Below are 18,314 nucleotides of genomic sequence, written 5' to 3'. Positions count from 1 at the left end.
CTTCGAAGATGTGACAGACAATGATGGTTCGATCATAATTTTTTCTATCGTCAATCCGACTATAAAAATTTTATCCTAATTCAGATGGGTTATTATTAACTAAGAAATAAATGGAGGGTGAAAAATCAAAACAAAAAAAAGAAGCTGGACACTCTTCCCCCGATGCGAATACAAGAAATAAATGAGGGCGAAAAATCAAAACAAAGAAAGAAGCTAAACACTCCTCCCCCGTGACAGAGATCCAAATACAATGCAATTGGAGCCAAATGTATTCTTGACTATACTCTCTGTCAAGTCCGTTGGAATTATCAAACTCAAATTAGCGAGCATCTCTTGTGGTCATTCTTAAAGGAATGCATAAATAAATATATTAGGGATATTCATTACATTGGGGGTTTCTCTAGAGAAACCCATCCTTTCTTTATCCTTCAATGAGCTACCAAGGTCTCAAAGCACTGCAATCCATCCAATTTCGGCGCGAATCGAGGTGCCACTCCACCTTTCTCCTGCCTCTTCTTTTCCTCCTCCTCCACCTTCCCTCCTCCCATTCTCTTCCTCATGCAACGGGTTTCTCTCAAGCTTCCGCCTTCCAACTGCTGAAGAACAGCACAACATGCTTTCCATGAGATATAAACACCACAGCGAAAAGAACAATTATTATAGGAATGAAAGGAGAAAACCCGAGAGAAGCTCACCTTATTGGCGTACCCAAAGAAGTTGATGGCCATTGCAGCAGCTACTGAACCAACTCCACCTTCAGAGGACATTGGATGATCACTTAATAAGGATTAACGTATACTTCCTTTCTACTTTGATAGCTATTTGATGCTCGATCGGTAGAATTAAGAACAAGAATCTGAAGGAAACTGAGGCAGGGCAGCTTCTGTTATGAACTAAGAGCTAGCTTATTTTGAGGAAAGGCGTGAGGCCAGGCGCTGTATATAGGCACGAGGGAGGCTGGAACAAAGGTTTAGTGGCCTCGAGGGACGAAATTACCCTGTCCCCAAAAGATATTTGAACAGGCTTTTGGCTTGTGTAAGTTTTTGCTACGTACTGTTCTCAAACCATATCAGACATAAGGTGTATTGTATGGTAATATCATGAAGTATTGGATGCGTTGGAGTTCTGGCTCTCAGAACGGATAGGGCTATCTAGACTTTCTTTGGGTGCTCCGGTACTAAAGAAGGCCACGTTGCGAGGGCAAATTGACCAATGGGAGAGTGGCTGTGCCTGCTGCTTATCTCATTTGCATTGCTTAACCTTTTGTTACAAGTTGCAGCTGACAGTCCCTCAGCTCTCGGCTGCTCGTACGTGGCTGCAAGTGCGCAACTTGCGACAGGGATTTGCTTGATTTAAATGGAAGAATAATTATATTTGGGTCCGATGCAATGCGTTCATGAATGAGGATGGGTTCCCATTAGTAAACCCTACCCCCCAAAAAAGGAAATTTGATGAAGTATCTTTTTTAATAGGAAAAATCACATCGGCATCTTCTTAATCGTTAACATAATGCACATCAAATGATGAAAGTACCCAACAACTTAAATATATGTTGCTAGAGTAGCACAAAGTCATTATGGACTCTAAAACTAAAGTGAAAATTAAGTTGTAATTTATAAACCAAGTATTCCATTAATAGGTATACACATTACTAATTTGGGCTGGATGGGTCCAACACTAACCCAATTAGCTCCGGTTCTTTCGAGATAATTTTGTGCTTACCATTACAATTATTAAATAAAGCAATTCTTTGTTTGTTATAGAGCTCTTAGTGTCTGTTCGGGGATGCTGTAGCTTTTGATTAAAAATTAATTTTTGATAAAAACTATATTTTGATGTTAAAAAATGCTTTCAGATAAAGTAGTTTTTTGTTTGGCTGTCAATATCCTAAAATTATTCTGAAACAGTAAAAATAATCTACTGTATGTTTGGTTAACAGATTCAAAAACTGCTTTTGAATGACAAAATGATCCAAAAGGATAAAAATAATTTTGAAATTGTTTGGATATAAAATTTGCTATTTTAAAATGACTTTTTTTATTTTTTTTCAAAATTATTTTTGTGTCATTAAACGAGGATGGAGGAAATTATTTTTATGTTATTAAACGAGGATGGAGATGAGAGGAGATTAATTAAAGAAAGAGTTTTGATACACAAAAAGTCGATAAAAAATGTAACATAGATGGAGATAAGAGGAGATTGATATGAAAAAAAAAATCCTGATAAGAAATTCGGACAAAAAGAAAGAAATGATAATTCTAGAAGTCGAAAAAAAAGGACGTAGATGGAGATAAAAAAGATTAAATGAAAAGATGGATGGAGATGAGATGAAATTAATCTGAAGAAAGAAAGAGTCCTAATAAATAAGAAAGTCGGACAAAAAGATGTGGACCAGGACAAGAAGATGTTAATAATTTTGAAAAAGATATAGATGAACATGAGAGAAGACTGAAAATCAAAAAAAAAAAGAAAGAAGATGTAGATAGAGATGAGAGGAGATTAATGGGGATGTGGATGGAGATGAAATGAGACTAATCTGAAGAAAAAAAATCCTCATAAACAAAAAAGAGAGAAAAAGTGACATACAAGAGGTATTGAGAGGTAACACATATTTAGCTTGCGGTGTTGCATTTATGAAAAATGGGAGGAAATCAACTTTATGTAAACCACATTTTGAGGACTCTTATACACAAATCAGAATTACTTTTGAATTGTAGCCAAACACTTAAAATTTTACTTTTAGATCTAAAATCACTTTTTATGATTACAAACGTACCCTAAATATGTACTTAATATTTTATTTTATTCAGTTACTTAGCACAATAATTATAAATATTAGAGTTCAAGATTTTATTTTCACGTTTGTGACCTGGATGCGATATCTTGGATGATGTATCCCCACCTAACAATACGAATGTCAAATGGCCTAGCTGAACATGTTATACACAAAAAAACCTATAGCAATGAAATTTAGCATTACAAAAATTTGAGTAAAATGTTCATCAACTTCTCCAATATATAAAAGGATTATAATGAAAGCCCCTAGTATACAATATTTCCTTCAACTATAATACTTCATCATCAAGATTATCGATTATAGCTTCATTACAGCAACTACTTGTAATTTACACTCACTATTCTCCTCTTCTTGTGCCAATAATGAAGATTCATATGCCGAATCCCAATGATAGAAAAATAAATTTTGAGGGACTTATGTCACCAATAGTCCCCACAAGAACAAATTCCATCTTTAAAATGGTGGAACCTCCTCACATCTCTTAGAATGATCTGCCTTCCCACAATCCTTGAAATAAATTTGGCGGCTTCATGGCAGTCATTACACACCCTCAGATTCTTGGCAACTCTAATGGTTGAACCTGGGGGAGTGTTCAGTATGCCAAATGCTATGGCCAACTTCTCACTGTGGCCACGGAGCAGGACTTCCTTCTCGTCCTCCTCGACATCATGCAGAACACAGGATGTGTCTGGTTTGTACCCTTCCTTCCTCATTCTGTCCCACAGAGTTTCAAGGAATGAATAGAGCTGTGGGCTTTGCGGGTGCGCCGAATCCCCAGCCATGAATCCATGGACGTCGTCCCCGACTTCTATCCAACTGCACCCTGGATCTTTCCTCACACCCATCAGCTTCATGTTCTTTCTCACCTCCATCGCCTTCTCCCAAAGCCCAGCTGCTGCATAGATGTTGGAAAGGAGAACGTAGTGACTGGCCACATCTGGCTCTAGTTCAAACAGATGCTTGGCAGCAATTTCTCCAAGTTTAACATTTTGTTTAATGCGACAGGCACCTAATAAGCTACTCCATGCCCCTGCTTGGTGTGGCCCGGGCTCCATCGTGGTTATGAGATGATATGCTTCCTCTAATTGCCCGGACCGACCAAGCATATCAACAACACAGGCATAATGGTCTGGTGTGGGTTCAACATCATGATCCTCTTTCATCCTATGGAACAGCTCCAGGCCTCGGCTAACCATCCCTGAGTGGCTACATGCTGCCAGGGCTGCAATGAATGTCACCTCATTGGGCCTAGCTTCCCCTTTGGCTACCATTTGTTCAAATAGCCTCATCGTATCGCGTCCAAGCCCATGCATTCCATAAGCCATGATGAGAACATTCCAGGTGACCACATTGCGTCGCAACATCCTGTCAAAGACTGCTCTCGACCAGCTCAAGCAACCACTTTTTGCGTACATGTCCACCAAAGCACTCCCCACTGCAATATCTGAATCTAATGCACGTCGAATGGCATAGCCATGGATCTCTTTCCCCTTTGCCAATGCTGCCAGAGACCCACAAGCAGGAAGAACAGTCATGAGAGTGATATTATTAGGTTTGATACATTCGTCAACTGAATTCCCCATACTCTGCATTCTGATCACTAGATCAAATGCCTCAGCATAACGACCACATATAATGTAACCAGTTATCATAGTGTTCCAAGATACCACATCTCTAACCTCCATACTATCAAAGATCTTTCGAGAAACCTCCATCTTTCCCACCCTGGAATACATGTCCATCAGCGCATTCTGCACAAACTTATCGCATTCCATACCCCTCTTGACAACATAACCATGTATGCCTTCCTTCCGAGGGAATGCTTCAGATCGCACGCAGGCCGGAAGAATACTTGCCATTGTAGTCTCATTCGGATATAACCCTGCAACCACCTCCATCTCGACAAAGAGCTTCAGTGCTTCATCATCAAGCAAATTTTGAGCATAACCCGAAATCATAGCATTCCAAAGGCCGAGCCTCCTCTCTGCGATCCCATCGAAAACTAGCCGGCCCTTGCCCACCTGGCCAAAATTACAGTACATGTCAACCAAGGCACTAGCTACAAACGTATTCTCGAACAGGTCATCGTTCCTTGTGGCATATGCATGGATCTCCCTCCCCGAGTCCAACATATCCATCAGGGAGCACGCAGGGAGAACGCTTGAAAGCGTGACTCCATCCGGTTTGATTCCCGAGACCATCATACGATGGAAAACAGCCATTGCCTCCGGAAATCGATCATTCTGCACAAAAGCACTGATCATTGTATTCCACGTGACGACGTCGCGGTCATCGAACAGTTCGAAAAGTGTGACCGCGTCGCCTACCCTTCCCAGTTTGGCATACATTGCTATTAAAGCATTGTAGGCGAATCGCTTTGCATTGGAATAGAAGCCATTTCGCAGACCAAATCCATGGAGTTGCTTCCCGAGACACAGACCATCGAGCCGGGTCAGATTCGAGCAGGCAAGAGCGATGCTTACGAGAGTGAACGAGCTCGGCTCGATGCGGTCCTCCAGCATCAGCCGAAAGGCTTTGAGCGCGACCTCCCACTCTTCAAACAAACAGAGAGCCGCAATCATCGAGTTCCAGGAGACCTGGTCCCTCTCGGTGATTCTATCGAACACCTTGAAGGCGCTCGAGATATCACCACACCGGGCGTACATGGTGATAAGGGTGTTGGCGACGGTGACGGGAGAGGACTGGTAGCCGGATTTGACGACAGCGGCGTGGATCTGGCGGCCGGCGTGGAGGTCGTGGAGGCCGGTGGCGGCTTTGAGGGCGGCGGGGAAGGCAAAGTGGTCGGGGGGGACGCCGGCGGAGGTCATATCGACGTAACAGGAGAGGGCGGAGTGGAAGGCGTTGGAACGGGCGTGGGAGCGGAGGGTCTCGACCCATGAGGCCGCGGTGGTGCGGTCGGCCTGGGAAGTGGCGGTGGATGTGTTGGTGAGGAGAGAGGGAGGGGGTGGGGTAGGGGATTTTGGGAAGGAAGGAGGTTGGGTGCGGAGGGAAGGAGGGGGATGGGGAGGGGCTGGGGAGGTAAGAGAGATGGGGATGGTGGAGGACATGGTGTTTGGGTAAATGCCATCCTAAGATAAGTGGAGGAGCTCTTTGGTTGTCATGCAACCTGAAGTTGTGGGTGAAGGGTGGCTTGGGTTTTACCCGATGTTGAGGGTTTGGGTCAAAACAGCAAACAGTGTTTCCAGCCACTCAGCAGTTGGCAATCTTAGATATATGAAGATTGTTTTTTTTTTTTTTTAGTAAAAGATTGATTTTGTTGCGGACAAAAATTCGATCCGTCACGTGAGATATTGTCCGCTTCAGCCCATAGATCTCACGATTTTGCCCTTTAAAAGGCACCTCATATGGGAAGAATTTTTTTTCCTTATAAAAGAGGGTCTTTCTTGACTCATAACCGATGTGGGACTATTGGTGCCCTTCACATTATTAGAACCACAATATAGCCCCCCAGTCAAAGGAGACTCTGATGTGTATAGTCCGAAGAGCCCCACAGTCAGCGGATTCCAGTCAAGGAGGACTCCGATGTATATAATCTGAAGAGCCCTACAATCAGCAGATCTCGATCCCTATCTAGTACGTCATTGTTACGGATAAAGGCTCGATCCGTCACGTGAGATATTGTCCGCTTCGACTCATGGACCTCACGATTTTATTCTTTAAAAAGCACCTCACGTGAGAAAATTTTTTTTCTCCTTATAAATGCGAGTTTTTCTTGACTCATAATCGATGTGAGACTATTGATGCCCTCTAAATTATTAGAATTATGATAGATTTGTTTGCTTTAAAGACTACATCTTTGTATGTTTCTCCAAAAGAACAATAAGATGAAGATCCATATATATACGGAGAGAGAGAGAGAGGAGAGAGAGAGAGAGAGAGAGGGGCAAATATCACTGCGACTTGATTTGCAAAAATTGAAAGAAAAATAGTTCATTTAAAATCTTTTTAAATGCTGAATTCTCTTCTACCTTGAGATTTTTGTAATATTTTGTATGTAGAGGGCAATAGCCACATGGTAATACTACAAATATAGCCATCTGTATTTATTTAAATAAAAAATGAATAGGTGATGATTAGATTATAGAATGGATCAATGTCAAACTAAGTTGTCATGGACCACATATCTTAGACCCATTCAATATAGACCAAAATCCATTAGATCTTAATCCAATCAAAATTTTTTTGGAATTGAGTGATTCTTTAGCGATAACAGGACTAGCAGACAGTTAGATCCATCCAATGGTTAAAATATCTCTATCATATTCTACATCACATATTCAGCTCCATCACCAAATTATTATCATCCAAGGCTCACCATCGGTTCTGAACTTGATGAACACAATTTTACATTATGCTGGATTAGGCATTTAAACTATGTATTTAGATATATATGGTATTATAAGCTCATTCCCTTGTCTCATTTTGTCAAAGTTTGTATTTTAATTTACAATTGGAGAGAAGTTTAGATAAACCAACCAAATCCATTCTTAGCCCTCAATTTGCATGTCTCATGCATCCATTCGCATAACCAAAATATAATTGGTTAGAGGAAGTTGGGCTCGAATGGGTATGTTTAGTTGGGAGGTGTGCTATTTTCATTAATTCCAAAAGAATATTGCAATATCTCAAATATTTAAAATTCAGTCTCAACTCTGTTTTAGTATTCAAACCTTATTTGGATCTCGATTCTAATCATGGATTAAATATATTGAAAAATATAGCCATTTCGGTTTTAATTCCGATCCACCCTAATTCTGGTTGTTGTCGCAAACCAGGCTCACCCTAAATCTCGATCTAACATGAACCGGACCGCTTGAGCTGACGGCGGAGATAACAGCTGTTAGGGCATACACCACTATATATCCTCTCTAGAAACCCTAACCCGTCGTCTCCCTCTCGCCGCCACCGCTCGTTACAGCCGCCATGGGTAGAGTGATCAGGGCCCAGAGGAAGGGAGCTGGTTCGGTGTTCCGCTCCCACACCCACCACCGGAAGGGGCCGGCCCGCTTCCGGAGCCTCGACTACGGGGAGCGCAATGGCTATCTCAAGGGCGTGGTGACCGACATCATCCACGACCCCGGGCGCGGCGCCCCGCTGGCCCGCGTCACCTTCCGCCACCCCTTCCGCTACAAGAAGCAGAAGGAGCTCTTCGTCGCCGCCGAGGGCATGTACACGGGCCAGTTCGTCTACTGCGGCCGCAAGGCCTCCCTCATGGTTGGCAACGTCCTGCCCCTCCGCTCCATCCCTGAGGGTGCCGTCGTCTGCAACATCGAGCACCACGTTGGTGACCGTGGCGTCCTCGCCCGCGCCTCCGGTGACTACGCCATCGTCATCAGCCACAACCCCGACAACGGCACCACCAGGTCTCCTCTCTCTCCAATCGTCGCTTTTCTTCTTCTTCTTTACCTTAATGCTTCCCTTTGGATCTAGGTTTAGGGTTTTAGGTCTTGGGCGTCTGGATCCGAAAGTATAGATCCTTAATTAGGCGAGCAAAAAAAAAAAAAAAGGTTTGTTAGGTATGTTTATTACCGCGATCTGATCTGAAGGTTTCTTCGATCAACTAATATTAATTTTGATTGTAAGCCAAGTTTTGCTTCTATCGCCTTGGTGTAGTTATTATAAGCGGGCTAGTGTACATTTAGCTCGTTGCTCACGTATTGCATCAGATGTAATACTTTTGCTGTTTTTGTAATTACCGGTCATTGCGATTTGTGTTTAAATTGCAATATGACTTTGGAGGTACGTCTTGGTAGTTCAATTTGTGCATGTATATTGGGTTGTGTAGGCTGCTGCTATTCGTTTCGGGCATGTGTCTTGATTTATATGTTTGGGCAATTAGATTGAGGGGCTATTTTGTCCTGTGAGTTCGGTTATTCCTAGATCACCAGCAGTAGGATGGTTTATTATGATGGGAGTACAAATTAGAAATTTCAGGATGATAACATTTGATTTGAAGAACTATTCAGTGATCAATATAGATGTACACGCTTGACGAGCTGGTGGTTGTCCCTGAATGCATGTTTATCTTATTATTTTTTCTGTGGATTCTAATTTCCCTGTCAAACTTCGTACAATACAAGCACGTTCAAGGGATTTGTATGGATTTTATTTATCCTTTTGATAGGTTTTGAATGTTTCTCCTATTTTTTTTGTACAAAGTTTCATTCCATTAATTGATTTTTGTAGACCATTGCTTATGCTTCTATGCATTTGTAGACCGATAGAGGACTTGTATCCATCAATTTTATGGTGTGCTTTAACTATTTGTGATATCCATGTATTGATTACAAGGCAAACACATAGATGGACTTGCTAAAACAATGTTAAAGCTTCCATTGAGTCTCTAGCTCTAGTAAATAATTAGCTCAAAGGTCCTTGAGCTTGGTGGTGTCCTTATTGGAAACAGAACCTAACAAGTGTCTTCTATAATATCCTAGCCAGTCGCCACATGATCAGGATCTGGTATTAGTCAAAATACATTACTAGTCAATGTTGCAGAGAAGATCTGGAAATAGTAAGTAGTAGTCTAAAAATTAATAATGGACGCTAGGGTTGAGAAATGTTGGGCCCACATCATTCTGAAGGAAAAGTTTCACAAAAAATACAGAAGGATACAAGTTCAGAATCACTCATGATTGTTTCGTGGAATGGAGGAATAGAATTAGATGATAAGGTTACCCAAAAAAAAAAAAAAAGAAGAAGAATCTTGTTGCATCATGTCATGATAAAGAAAGTATCTGATCATATGAGTGATGTGATAATTGGTGTGGGGGCCCCTGTTTTGTGTGTGGGGAAATGGGGAGCGGCGATGAGTTATGTGATTTCATTTGTTTCCCCCTAATACTTTTGTGAAATGGAACTGAATATTTATTCTAAAAAAATTTGGCAATGTAACTAGCTGGATGAAGGTTATCTTGTCAAGCGACTGAAAGTGAATCCATATAGCTTGGTAGCTGTTTCCTTGGTAAAAAGAAGTTTGGGAAAATTTAGGACAAGTGTTTAGCTTTTTCCTGGTAGCTTTCCACTTTCATTTGGTATCTCCAATCAAGAAAGAGGGTGGAAAACCTACAGAGTGGATCAAAAGAAATTCTATTTTTACAGTTGGCTTGTTTGTTAAGATAAATGATTTTATGCATGTGACTGGCTGGAATTCTTCATGTTACCCTTTATTTTAGGATGGATAGTGTGCAGTAAATAAATATGATGTTCATTTGTAGTAGCTTTTATTCTGCATTTAATTGTCATTTGGGGCAATCTGCACCATGGAGTCATGTGATGTTGCGTCCCTTTTAGTCCACCCATATCCATATGTTAGTTAAATACATAATCAATCATTGTTTCTGTCCTGGTGTCCGTATGTTCTCTCAGTTTTCCAGTTATCTTTTCAGGGTAATAAATATGCTGATTGCTCACGGACTGAACTTTGACATAATTTCATCTGAGTCTGGTTAGGATAAGTCCCTACGCGATTTGATCTTGTGTTCTTTGAATGCACATGGAAATACATTAGTAGCGTCTAATGGTTGGCCTCTGTTAAACATGGAAATTTTCAATTTTATGCTTGATGGCTTCATGTTATAAAACTCTGCATCATGAAATTCTGTCAAAAAGATTATTTATTGGGACCATATGAAGAATTGAGGACTACATGAAAAATTGAAGGATGTTATTGTTTTTAGGAGAACAAAATGAATAAGGACTGAATTTGATTTTGTTGCTCGTCACATTCACTGTAGCTGGAGAAACGTTAAAAGTTGTCACATAGATCGAATGATTCTATCATTTTATTGGTATTTGTGATCCCCAGTTCCGGTGGCAATGAAACCCATTAAAGCAGTCTGTTTTTCTTTTTCTGCTGTATTTATGTTTGTTAATTGATATTTTTGTATCAAGGTCTGTATTCACTATTATGATCATATCAGATCTTGTAGGCTCACACTTTTAGCTTTTTATTGTTTGCTGTCATATTGGAAAATTAAGATTTGCATGCTATGCAGCATGAACCGATTCCACTAGCTAATTTAGCGTCTTGATGTCTTGATGTTTTGGCTAACACCGCTGCTGATTCTGGAAGTGTCAAATTTTTTATTAGTATAACATTCCTACTCCGATAAAAACATTCAGTTGGCTATCAATCTGATGTTATATTCAACTAGCACATTAGTCCTCCTGCCAAATGGATTGCTGAATGACGGTTGAGCGCCTCTAATTGGATGGTTGTGCTAGATGTGAGAAAGCCAAATTTTTCTTTACCTTTATATGTGGCTAAGTGCAGCTGGAGTACCTTAGGAATTTTGTTGTGGTCATACTACAATTCTGAGTGGTAGATTTTTTATAATTAACATGGTAAACAGACTTTGATTTCTTCCAGCAACTCTTTTATCCAACTTGTTAGGCCATATACTCGTGCTTAACTATTATATTGCTTGCTGATTTGCTTGCAGGATCAAGCTTCCCTCTGGTGCTAAGAAGGTTGTTCCCAGTGGCTGTCGAGCAATGATTGGGCAGGTAGCTGGTGGCGGTAGAACCGAGAAGCCCTTGCTCAAGGCTGGCAATGCCTACCACAAGTTCCGTGTGAAGCGAAACTGCTGGCCAAAGGTTCGTGGTGTGGCCATGAACCCTGTGGAGCATCCCCATGGAGGAGGAAACCACCAGCATATTGGTCATGCATCAACTGTTCGGCGCGATGCCCCTCCAGGACAGAAGGTGGGTCTTATTGCTGCAAGGAGGACAGGTCGGCTCAGGGGGCAGGCTGCAGCCACAGCTTCCAAAGCAGATAAGAGCTCTTAGGTTACAAACCCACTTTCCTATTGCTTGTTATATGTTTGGTTTCCTCGGGTCTCTAGATACGCTGAAGACTTCATCTAGCAGTTTTCTCATAGTTTATTGAGTCATGTGATAAAATTATGAAGACCTTGTTTATGTAATTACGGACATATCTGGGTTTGGATTGCTTTCGGTCAAATTAAAGAACTTGTGCTGGAATATCTTTGATTTCACTATGTTTATCTTCAGCCGGGTTTTCTCTATTCTCTATCATAGGTGTTATTACCGGGCCAATTTGATGTCGCTTAGGCTGCATTGGTTCCTAGATTTTGATGTTGTTTAATATATTCATTCAATAAACACACCTGTCTCGAATCTGGCAACCGGCAAGGAGGCAAAGGGAAAACACCAAAAAGGGTGTTATATATATAGTTCCTAAAAGAAATTAATAAGATTTTATTTTAATAAGTATATATTTTATTATGTGGTGTGTAGCATAATTGATAAAATATACAGGAAAAAAATGACCATCCTCTTGACCATTCATTCCTAAGTTATATGATATTTTGGCTTGTCAATCTCTGAAAAATCATCTTGGTCTGTCCTGTAGTCCCTAAATTGGTTTAAATTTGCATGTTGATGTTTGCAAACGTATATTATTACTTAATGCTTGTTCTTTCTCATTCCTTTGAATCAAACCCTCACCTTAGAAGTTACCGTACGTTTGAAAATTTGAAATAAGTTTCCCTCTCCATTCCATTTAATTAAGCCCTCATCCTTTCTTAATTTTGGGTAAGTGGGTGGTCTAGCCTCAACGGTCAGCAGAAGAAACTAGTCTCTAATGTAATCACATCCATTTCCATCTTGCCATTGGAAGATAAGCGAGCTGCTAAGGGAACCAACTCTGGCCTTACGAGGACAGACCCTCTTCAGTCGCTGCGGTTGGTTTCCCTGTGATAATTGTGGGAAGTCAGGAAAAACAGCAGTGGATCAGTAATCATCCAAAAATGTTGAAGCAGGGGTGTTAGGGCTGGCCATATTGGTAGAACAATGAGAGATCCAGGAAATTATGGTGATGGAATCTTCTTCTAATCAAACTCTTATAGCCCTAATGACATGGAAAGCTGTACAGAGTTCTCCTGGATCCATCACAATGCAATGAGATGACTTCCTCTGGTGAGTGCTTCGTTACAGACTTATCAAAACTGATTTCGGTGATGCCAGGGTTGGAGATCGCCGATGAACTAGGAGAGGTGCTGAATGATATGATGGCTCGTAGAGGTGGCATTATCCCAGTTTCCCAGCATTTCAGTTGGAGTTAACAGAGGCGGTGAATTTCCTTCGCAAGAAGCACAGTTGCATCTGCTATCTTACCAGGGGCTGTAGATTTTGACTCTCCATCCCCTTGGACATTAGAAGTTTTATAGAGTCATTTGATGGTGAAATGTTGAATTTTAAATCTCGTGAAGTATACAACAAATGTTGCATCAAGATATTACCTAACACCAATCAAATGGATAATTATTAGAACTTCATGAAGAAATGAAGTACAAGGAGTAGGGGACATGAAAGGAAAAAGATGGGAGAGAGAAACCTTGAAAGTTCGCAATTCTATTTTTTTTTATTTGTGGAAAAAAGCTTTAGAATTAACACATAAATGAAGGAAGTTTTTATGGATTAATATGAAAAAAATAATTTTACATCTAGGCATCAAATAAACCTGCAGAAACTGAAAGTGCCAAGGGGATCTGTTTCCCACAAATGGGTGCATCAAGATTGTTGCGGCCAATCCCTCGTCGCCTGGTCGTCGGGAACGAGCGTCTGCAAAAGAAAATCCGCACTGACCGGAGGCAGCTCCGGCGGGACCCTCCGACGGTCAAGTCAGAGAGGAGACTAGGCAACAGCGAAAAGGAAAGAAGGAGCTCAACGAGAGAGAGGGAGAGAGAGGGAGAGCTTGAGAGTTTTTCGAGGGGACCTCTTTAGCACTGTTGCCTTCTCCGATTTATAGTAGGAGGTGGTATGGCCCCGCCGTCGGTGATGTAGACAACTGGAGAGTTGTCAAATCGTCGAGGTTGTCACGTCGTTGACAAAGCTGACAGTCCTAGAATTAATTTGCGTCCTTGACAGGACAGCGCCCCAGGCTTCCTGGCAGGACAATGCCCCTGCGTTCGTACGGTATTTGCTTGATAGGACTGCAGCCCATGCCGCTCATTCGGCGTCCAGAAGGACCTGTAGAGGTGGGACGTCAGGTATCCAAACCGATGGTGAGTCGGCGGTGTCCCACCCGATAGGAAGTCGGTCACGGAGGATCGGATATCAGGAATCAGAGGCGACGTTGGCCCGTTAGGCCGATCCGCTCCGATCGGGTACGATCGGTAGCCACTGTCAGTGTTGCCCACCGTCGGTCGGACGAAGTCGGTCGGGCGAAGTCGGTCGGACGAAGTCGGTCGGGCCATTCTCATGGACAGTCGGGATCGAGACCCGTAGTCGAGTCGGCATCGAGGACGGGTCGGCGCTGGTGAGTCGGCAATAGGGTCGGTCGGTATATCCAACAGTTGCCCCCCCACTCCTAAGCCTGATGTCACGCTGGCTCGCATCTCCACGCGGTGGGGCGTTGGGCGAAAGGAGTGGATTCTTCATTGCGTCCTGGCTTGATTTTGCTGATCTCACCAGCGGACGATCCGGACAAATCGATATCAGGTGTCCCGTCGTTCGATGACACGACGTCAGACAATCCGGTGTCAGCGATCCGATGTCAGACGATCGGGTGTCGGACGATCCGGTGTCAGACGATCGGGTGTCGGATGATCCGGTGTCAGACGATCGGGTGTCCGGTGCCTTCTGGGGAACGCAAACCGCCATCCGATGCCGGCATTGGGAGCGCGGGCCGCTGTCAGGCGTCCCATCGGGGACGCGAATCGCCGTAGGCGATTTAATTCTGGGGCGCGGCCCTTTTGCCACGCGTCAGGAGGTCGTTGGGCCGGCATCCTTCGCATTAATGAAGGCGGCGTGGCCCGATCCGGGATGGGTGCACCGAACCGTCGGGCCGGAAGAGGGCCCGGATGCCGCCACGTGTCGACCATCCGAGAGGTCTCGGTCGGCGCGGCCACATCCCGACCGTCGGACAACCCTATATATATGGGGCCACTTGTACTCAAAGCTTCATTTCTGACGGTCTTGCTGCGGAGACTCTGCCCAAACGGTCTCTCCGTCATCGCCGGCAGCTGCCCCCACCCCCATTCTCGCAAAGGTTCATCCGGGGTTCGTGCCCCCTTCTGCTTTGCTCTTGCTTTCTTTGAAACCTTTTCTTTTCCTTCTCCTTCTTCTTCTTCTCTGGTTTTTCCTTCTTCTTGGTTCCGGTGTCATGGCCAGGACCTCACCTCAGGAGGCTCGGTCGGAAAACTCGACCGATGACCTTCGGTCGACTCCGAAGTTGAGGTTTCCTCGCTTTCGGGGCCGAATGTCGATCGACTTCGGGATCAGTATCGTATCCCGGAGCAGTTCCGACTTTCCACCCCTGGGCCGGGGGTCGGGTTAACAACCCACCCGCGGGCCAGGTGGCTTTGTACGTCGAGGACCTCCAGACTGGTCTTCGGCTTCCGATTCCGGAGTTCGTTCGGAATCTGCTAGATTATTACGGACTTTGTCCGACGCAACTGGCGCCGAACTCAGTTCGGCTAATAATCAGCTTCGCCCTGTTGTGTCAGCTCCTGCTGACCAACCCTCGGATCTCTCTCTTTCGGGCATTTTTTGTCCTCCGACCCCACCCTAAGGCCCGAGGGTGGTGGCTCTTCAACCTCCGGAAGGGTCTTTCCTTCATCACTGGCCTTCCATCGTCCATTCATGGGTGGAAGAATCAGTTTTTCTTTGTTTCCTCTCCTTCTCCCTGGGGCTTCCCTTCTCACTGGGGCGTGCCTCGAACCGAGGCAAACGAGAACAGTCGAGTGGAGGCGGACGACCGGGAGGACTTCCACCGACTCAAGGACATGTCGGTCCTGAAGCAGAGGGAGCTTGTTACCGAACAAGCCCTCTATGATGCTGGCCTGAGCCTGGTCCCCCGTCTAGGTACCGCCGATCCATCGGTTGTTTTTTCATTTCACATTTGTCCCCGAACATACACTGATTCTCTTGTCGAAATCGCAGGGACGCCGCCGAGGATGAGGCCGACCGACGCGAAATCAGACAGTATGCGGCGAGGAAGAGGTCGGCGTCCGGGGCCGGACCATCACGACCGTCGAAGAAACCCTCAACAGCGGACGCCGACCGTCGCCGCGTCGGCGGCCGATCAGTCGAGCCGATGATCGCACTATCAGCTCCGACAGTGCGACCGGAGGAGCAGCCGACGGAGGAAGCGGCTGAAGGAACGTCGGCGGCTTCGCCGATGGGAGGGGCGTCGGATGCCGTTCGGGAACCCGAACGTCATCCGTCGGCGCCTGCTGCTGCAACAGGGGGTGCTCAGTCAAGCTCGAGCATCCCCTCCTTACCCGATCTACGGGCCTGGGCGGCCGATCGGGGGAAAGCCCCGATGGCCCCCGCTGACGACCCAAGGTCGGGGAGTCGCGCCGTGTCACCCGCGCTCAGGCCCCCGAAGGAGCGTCGGCTCTGGCCGACCACAACTTGGCCAGGAGGTTATGCCAGGGAATCCTCCTCCCAGCCGACGTGGAGGTCCTGAAAGCTCGGCAGGTGACCGAGATGCTGTCTTCGTTCTACCCGACCATGGTCGGGGTATGTTCCGCTTCGTCCCTTTCCTTCTTACTGTTTTCATTATTTCGCCTTCCTGACGGTTAGTCCACGTTTGCAGCTGATTTATACTATGTCCGAACTTGAGGCCGGTACCGGAGGTTCGGGACATCCGGGCGGCCTGGAAGGACAGGGCGACGGCCGCCGAAGCTGACAAGGCGGTGCTGGTCGAACATCTAAAGCAGTCGACCGACCGGGAGGCGAGGCTGGAAGATGAGATCTCTCATCTCGGGTTCGAACTTAAGTCGGCCCGAAAGGAAGCCAAGCGCAAGGGTCGGACCGCGCACCGACTGCGGCACGAACGGGATGGCGTCGCCGTCGAGCTCGAGGCTGAACGCGAGCAGCTCCGGGTTAGCCTGGAGAATCTCGCCAAGATCGAGGAGGACTTGTCGATTGCCCAAGCCGATGCCGACATAGCGAAGGCAGAGGCGGAGTCGGTGAAGGACTCCCTCGATCGGGTGGAAGCGGAGGCGAGGTCGGCGAAGGAGTCACTGAGTCGGGCGGTGGACGACTTTCGTGGCTCCGACAGGTATCGGGAGGAACTGCTGGAAACCGGCTTCGCATCGTACCGGGTGGGTACGAAGACGGTCGGGACGCAGTCCAGGCCTTGTACCCGGAGCTGGACCTCAGCGGTATCATTCCACAGGAGCCGAGGACCAAGCTATGGAAGAGGTGGCGACCCGTCGTCGGGAGACGCCGCTGCGGTGGAAGAGACCGTCCCAGAGCAGATCGCCGAAGGAGAGACGGTCCTGACTTCTGACCCGGCTCTGATCCCCGATTCAGCGCGACCTCCGATCCAGCACCGACCGTCGACCCAGCCGACCTGACCCAGCACCGATCATGGACCCAGCACCGATCATGGACCCAGCGCCGATCATGGTGGATACACCGGTCATCCCCGAGCTTTCCTCGGTCGAAGAGATTGACTCCGAAGGATGATCGCGGCCTTATCTTCTTTTGTTTTCCCTTGCGCACTTGTAACGGGCTTCGGCCAATTTTGTAGACCTGAATGTACTTAAGGAATTTTTGATTTCCTTTTCGACTTCTTTTTCTTGCCTGTCAGAATGTACTTAGAGTCGTGGAGTCATAGGGTCGGAGAGTCGCAGTCCGACGTACCATATCGGGACACTCAACGACATCCCAAGTTGTTAGTCGAGATAGTCGGTAGCACGCCATAGGGTAGGCAAGACGAACTCCGACCATTAACCGCCCGTCCTAAGACCTGAACCGAACGTCCGTCGTTAGGTCGTAAACCGGATGCCAGAGTCGAACGTACGTCATCCTGGCATGAGTCGGGGGTCGACCGACTTCCAGGCACGAGTCCTGAGTCGGTGCTAGCGGAGTCGAAGGTCGTTCGCGGGGACGAAGGTCGACCGACCTTCGGGTGCACCCCGATGACCCGAATGTCGTCCGATGCGATCGGTCGGATTGCGTCTGATACATCGTCGTACGGCGTCGACGTGTTTGGTCGGAAAGCGATGGTAAGTCGAGTTTCCACTACCCAGACTTAGGTCGGGTACTTGCGTCTGCCGTGTGATAAACGGTGGTAAGCCGAATATCCTTCGACCGATCGCGACCCGGTCGGTAAGTCGCGAACGCGATGTTGGTTGCGTTGGCGCTTTGCCTTTCCCGACCGGAGCGGGTCGGCAAGTCGGCCGATCATTCTGCTCGATCATTTTGGCCGAGAGTTTTAGATGTAGGAGTGTAACTCCCGTTGTCGCAGATGCGTCGGTCCTTTAAGCGTCCGATGCATCGTTGGTGGTCGGCCCGACGGCCCGCAGTGGAATGTTAAGTCCGAGTTGGGACGTCGGGGGCTCGCATCCCTTGGTGAGCGCCGAACAACAGTCGAAGAGTCGAAATTCCAGACTCCAAGTTTAAACTGAGTTCGCATTCCAAATGGGGAGATACAGAGTTCACTGATAGTACAACCTCAGATTGTCGGCGTTCCAAGTCCGTGGGATGGCCGTCCCTTCTAGGGTCTCCAGCGGTA

General features: G+C 45.8%; 2 protein-coding genes and 1 long non-coding RNA gene across 3 annotated transcripts; 1 reads left to right on the top strand and 2 right to left on the bottom strand.

Annotated features, from left to right (window-relative positions):
- Window positions 1-246: 246 nt before the first annotated feature.
- LOC140856863 (uncharacterized) lies at window positions 247-1,122 on the bottom strand. The gene is made up of 2 exons (XR_012140454.1): window positions 696-1,122; window positions 247-596 (listed from the first exon to the last, which is right to left on the bottom strand). It is a non-coding gene; the product is annotated as an uncharacterized lncRNA (long non-coding RNA).
- Window positions 1,123-2,985: 1,863 nt separating this feature from the next.
- Window positions 2,986-5,880, bottom strand: LOC105044242 (pentatricopeptide repeat-containing protein At3g57430, chloroplastic). The gene has a single exon (XM_010922064.3). The coding sequence runs from the start codon at window positions 5,863-5,865 to the stop codon at window positions 3,217-3,219; it is 2,649 nt and encodes an 882-aa protein (XP_010920366.2). The 5' UTR covers window positions 5,866-5,880; the 3' UTR covers window positions 2,986-3,216.
- A 1,785-nt stretch (window positions 5,881-7,665) lies between these two features.
- LOC105044131 (large ribosomal subunit protein uL2z) lies at window positions 7,666-11,803 on the top strand. The gene is made up of 2 exons (XM_010921926.3): window positions 7,666-8,181; window positions 11,263-11,803. Exons 1-2 carry the CDS (start codon window positions 7,742-7,744, stop codon window positions 11,606-11,608), a joined length of 786 nt encoding a protein of 261 aa, XP_010920228.1. The 5' UTR covers window positions 7,666-7,741; the 3' UTR covers window positions 11,609-11,803.
- The last annotated feature ends 6,511 nt before the right edge of the window (window positions 11,804-18,314 follow it).

This window comes from Elaeis guineensis, chromosome 4 (genome assembly GCF_000442705.2).
Source record: "Elaeis guineensis isolate ETL-2024a chromosome 4, EG11, whole genome shotgun sequence".
Lineage (NCBI taxonomy): Eukaryota > Viridiplantae > Streptophyta > Magnoliopsida > Arecales > Arecaceae > Elaeis > Elaeis guineensis.
Note: the sequence above shows the minus strand (reverse complement) of the source record. Positions and strands in the feature narration are given on the sequence as shown.

Coding starts and splice junctions, on each gene's coding strand:
- LOC105044242 (XM_010922064.3), bottom strand. CDS start 5,865: ATGTCCTCCACCATCCCCATCTCTCTTACCTCCCCAGCCCCTCCCCAT.
- LOC105044131 (XM_010921926.3), top strand. CDS start 7,742: ATGGGTAGAGTGATCAGGGCCCAGAGGAAGGGAGCTGGTTCGGTGTTC. Junction 8,182..11,262: donor CCCGACAACGGCACCACCAG/GTCTCCTCTCTC, acceptor ATTTGCTTGCAG/GATCAAGCTTCCCTCTGGTG.